General features: G+C 43.9%; 1 protein-coding gene across 1 annotated transcript; it reads right to left on the minus strand.

The window, feature by feature from the left end:
• Positions 1-316: 316 nt before the first annotated feature.
• LOC121585794 (DNA-directed RNA polymerase I subunit RPA43) lies at positions 317-3,603 on the minus strand. The gene is given in 7 exon segments (XM_041902090.1): positions 317-1,585; positions 1,588-1,755; positions 1,758-1,852; positions 2,043-2,251; positions 2,480-2,498; positions 2,500-2,619; positions 3,599-3,603. Coding segments are annotated over 7 exon segments (873 nt in total). The 3' UTR covers positions 317-1,328.
• Positions 3,604-4,870: the final 1,267 nt, after the last annotated feature.

Below are 4,870 nucleotides of genomic sequence, written 5' to 3' on the forward strand. Positions count from 1 at the left end.
CGAGGTGTGAATGAAGGAGTCAGGCGCAGGAGGTAAAATACCGAAGTCCAGAGTTTATTCCGTTTACATAAATCAAACGCCCAAAGCGTCAAACGAAACTATACACGGGAAAACATCCACCTTGGCATAAACACAGTGAATAGTAGCTCACCCGAGCTACACGCTCCCACAACAAACAATCACTCACAAAGACAAGGGGAACAGAGGGAACACTTATACACATACTAATTAGGGGAATGAGCACCAGGTGTGTATGATTGACAAGACATGACAAGTGGAGTGATGAGAATGGGATCGGCAGTAGCTAGTACTCCGGTGACGACGAACGCCGAAGCCTGCCCAAACCAGGAGGGGGGCAGCCTCGGCGGAAGTTGTGACAGCAAGAAAGGCAAGTTTTGTTAAGTTTTACTGCACCGAAATATACTGACAAACCCTACTGTAGGTCCTAGGTCTTATTCCATCCTAACAAAAATGATATCATCGATCATATTATATTAGACACTCGCACCTAACAGTAGGCCGAGCTATCTATTTCTCACCTGTGTGTTCAGCTCTGTTTTCCATTCTGTTCCTCAGATGAAGTGAGGGGAGGGATGTGGCTCAACATATTTGAAATTACTCTGCACTCCCCCTCCCTGTATAAACCGCCCAGATTGTATGATAATAACTTTCTGGTAAACAACATGACAAACTGTACAATAGGTAACAACACACCCACTCAGGTGACTTGGGGAGGTGTCTTTGAGGACATACAGTACATCACTCAATGACCTACATCACCAACTGCTATCCTCTACCACACAAACTTATGAAAGGCACACAACACAGTCACTTCCAAATATATAATTATTTAACTAATATAAACACTTTTCTCTGCTTTACTGAAGCCTTCAATGTGGCACCTATACAAACGTATAAGAGCTGGACACTAGCAACATGTTTTCCTCTCTCTGAGACCTTGAGGAAAACAACACAACAACCTGTCCAAAATGGCATCCTACATAGTGCACTACTTTTTGCAAGGACCAGGCCCTATAGAGTAGCCCTGGTCAAAACTAGTGCACTGCATAGGGAATTGGCTGCCATTTCAGATTGAAGACTGACTAGTTTAAGACACTGGTTAAGACTTGTTGAACAACCCTACAGCATGTTGATGTGCTCTAGTGATAGCTAGAAGGGTAAAGCTGTAGTTCTCTATATGAGCCACACTAGAGGCTGATAGAAATTAGGTTTCTATAGGAAACTATACAAACAGCTGTGAGACGGATCACCCCAACAATATGGGAGGACTGGGGCTGTGATTAGCTAAACAAACAAAGTCACCAGGTCTACTTAAGGCATTTCATTATAGTCATCATCACGGTCATCATCACCATCTTATAATGTTCATTCAGTTTCACAGTTAGTCGCAGTGTCACAGTCACATAATCAATTTTCTTTTTCTTGGTTTTGGGCGTTTCAGGATCGCCATGGAGACAGTACGCAATTTCGTCTCCCTGTTTTCTCTTCCTGTTTGGCTTGTCACTAAGGTTGCTCCCCTGCACCTCCACGGGAGACCTCCACTTCACCGCCCTCTCCTCCTCTTTCTGTCATTCTTTTTCTTCCTTTTCTCCTCCTCCATGTGGCCGTTAGTGCCACTGTCCTCTGCTGTTCCAAACACAGTGCCTCCCTGCTGGCCGGGTGGTGGTACTGCAGTCTCTTCCTCTGTGTTTGTCCTTTTTCTTCTTCTTGAGTTTCACGGTGGCTGGGTTCTAGATCAGGTTCTAGAGCAGGTTCTGTGTCTGGTTCCTCCAGCTGTTCTGCAGGGTCATTGGGATCAGAACTCTCTCCTGCTGCCATCAGCTTCTGAACTCTGAGAGAAAGAAAACACAACACACACACACCACAAGTGCAGGCACACACACACACACACACACACACACACAGCAAGGCACAGACTTGAGTATTTATTTGGGATACAAGGCGATTTGTAGATTATTGATTCTGCTCAGTCCAGTCCAACTGCAATATAGTCCATCTCAGACACACACTCTCTAACCTACTGTTTCCTGCCCATTCGTCCTCTGATCAGCAGTACTCCGACAGTGTCTGCGTCCAGCTGACATACCTCAAACTCCAGCTCCGCTCCTATCCTGGGCCCCGCCTCCCTCCAGGTCTCCATGGTGAAGTGGGCCGGCTTCAGAATGCTGGCGTTAAAACAGCCGTGGACCGGATAGCCCACGTGACTCACACCAAGCTTATTGACTCTACCCTGGAGAGGAAGGGAGGGGGAGAGAGGGGTAGGGAGAGGGGAGGAGGGGTGTGAGAGGAGAGAGTTAACTTCAACTAGACCTTTCAAAGCAGTGTTTCTGACCCTTTCCATATACACTATGTTATCATTGCAACTAACTACAACACATCCACACTGCAGTCTTCTGTAAGAGTCACATCTGTTCTGTGTCGATTTGATGTCACACACACACAGTTACATAGCTCTCACCAGTAGTTTCTGTCCTCTCGGGTTGGAAGATGACAAAGTTGGCCTATACGTCGAGGTGAATGTATCCGTTATCGTCGTAGATGTCTCCATGCTGCCCCAGCACACAGACATCATTATAGGCCAGAGGCACACCCTTCAGACTGCACAGGTAGACAGGTAGGCAGTGTCATATTAATTAGTGCACTGCACACTGTAGCAAACTGAAAACCGAAAACAACCGTTTCTTATTGGACAAATTCAGGTAGGTCCCTCCCCATTTCGACCAGTTTGCTTCTGTTTGGTTCCTAGTGAATACGACCCAGGTGTGTTGTCAGCAGAGAACATTGGGTGTGGTGCATGCCAGATACACGGATATGTGCAGGCCAGTGGAGGCTCCCTCAGAGGAGGAAGGGAAGGCCAATCCTCCTCAATGAATTTTATTTTTGAAAATAGTGAAACATTAAAAAAGCTTTCATTTTTAGATAAAACCATACTAAATATATTCACGTCACCAAATAATTTATTAAAACACACTGTTTTGCAATGAAGGTCTACAGTAACCTCAACAGCACTCTGTATGGTAGCACCATAGTGTAGCCAGAGAACAGCTAGCTTAATTCCTCCTCTGGGTACATTGACTTCAATACAAAACCTAGGAGGCTCATGGTTCTCACCCCCTTCCATAGACTTACACAGTAATTATGACAATTTCCGGAGGATGTCCTCCAACCTATCAGAGCTTTTGCAGCATGAACTGACATTGTGTCCATCCAATCAAAGGATCAGAGAATGAATCTAGTACTGAAAGTATAAGCTACAGTTAGCTATAACTGCAGTGCATAAAATGTGGTGAGTAGTTGACTCAAAGAGAGAAAGACAATAGTTGAACAGTTTTGAACAAATACATTTCTTCACAAATGAAAGAGAAGCAAGAGAGAGAGGGAAAGAGAGCGAGCTAGTTATATTTCGTAGTATTTTTTTCACTTTCACAGCTAGCTAGCTAGTAGCCTACTCAAACACCCGGCTCAAACAGAGAGGCATGCTATGTTAGATAGCTGGCTATAGCTATCCAACACAGGAACTATTCCAAGTCAAGGTAAGCGTACAGAGTACAGAGTCCTTTCTGACTGTACACTGTACTGCATGATTGTAGCGGGTTTGCTAATGCGTTAGTTCTATTAGCTATGTTGACTATGACATTAGATAACATGGTGACAATGATGTAGGCTGTGTGTAGCGGTTAGCGGTTATGATATGAAGGTTTGGCTTGGAAAGGTGTATTCATTCGGGAAAGGTGTATTCAGAGGTGTATTCATTCTGCCGATTCAGTTGAAAAACGTTTCTTATACGGAAGCAAATGGAACGAAACGTGGATAACCATACCTGAATTTGTCTAATAGAAACTCTCATTTGCAAATGTTGGACTAATGATTACACCCTAGATTAGCTAGATGCAGGCCTTGATTACAAAAAATTATCTCGACTTGCACCAACTTTGTAAACTTTCATTCATAGGATAGGTTGTAGCAACCTCATGATGGGTATAGGGAACTTTGAGTATCATGTAGTACCCTAAATCTATCGATGTTACAGTGAGCTGGGTGAATTGAGCTGGGTGAACTGTCATTCATGGAATATGAATGACAGTCATCCAATATGCTGTAATAGAAATAAGGCCATACTCATAAAATAAATTATCGTCCTCCCTCATCTTAAACGGCACCGACTGCCACTGGTGCAGGCCTGTGCAGGTTAGAAGATCAGTATAGGCCTATGTGTATCGGGAACCACCCATTGTTAGCCGTGTTAATCCGTTATGATCATCAAACTGTTGTGATACTGTTCTCGCACTCAGGCACACAACAGCAAAGATTTTCTAAATAGTAGCTATTTCGGAAAGATATGCATTTCAACTGCAAAGTAGATAGTATGCTAGCTCTGGTCCAGGGTGTCGTTTAGCTGCTGTCACACACTGATCTGTTTCACCTGTCTTTGTGCTTGTCTCCACCCCCCTCCAGGTGTCGCCCATCTTCCCCATTATCCCCTGTGCATTTATACCGGTGTTCTCTGTTTGTCTGTTGCCAGTTCGTCTTGTCAAGCCTACCAGCGTGTTTTTCGAACTCCTGTTTTCTTGTTTTCCCGGTTTTTATCTTTCTGCCTGCCCTGACCCTGAGCCTGAGTGATGAGTAGGATTCTGTTTTCACATGCAAAAGTGATTGCTTTTGATAAAAAAAGCATTATCTGCCTTTCCAATGAAAATTCAACATTTATTTCATGGAAAAGTGATGTATGTTGCTGGACAATGTACCTAGCTGCCTTGTTTATTTTAAATGATACTATGAGGTTAAAGTGCAGACAGTCAGCTTTAATTTTGGAGTATTTTCATCCATATCGGTATGTGTATTAAAGTAG

Source organism: Coregonus clupeaformis, chromosome 17, assembly GCF_020615455.1.
Source record: "Coregonus clupeaformis isolate EN_2021a chromosome 17, ASM2061545v1, whole genome shotgun sequence".
NCBI lineage: Eukaryota > Metazoa > Chordata > Actinopteri > Salmoniformes > Salmonidae > Coregonus > Coregonus clupeaformis.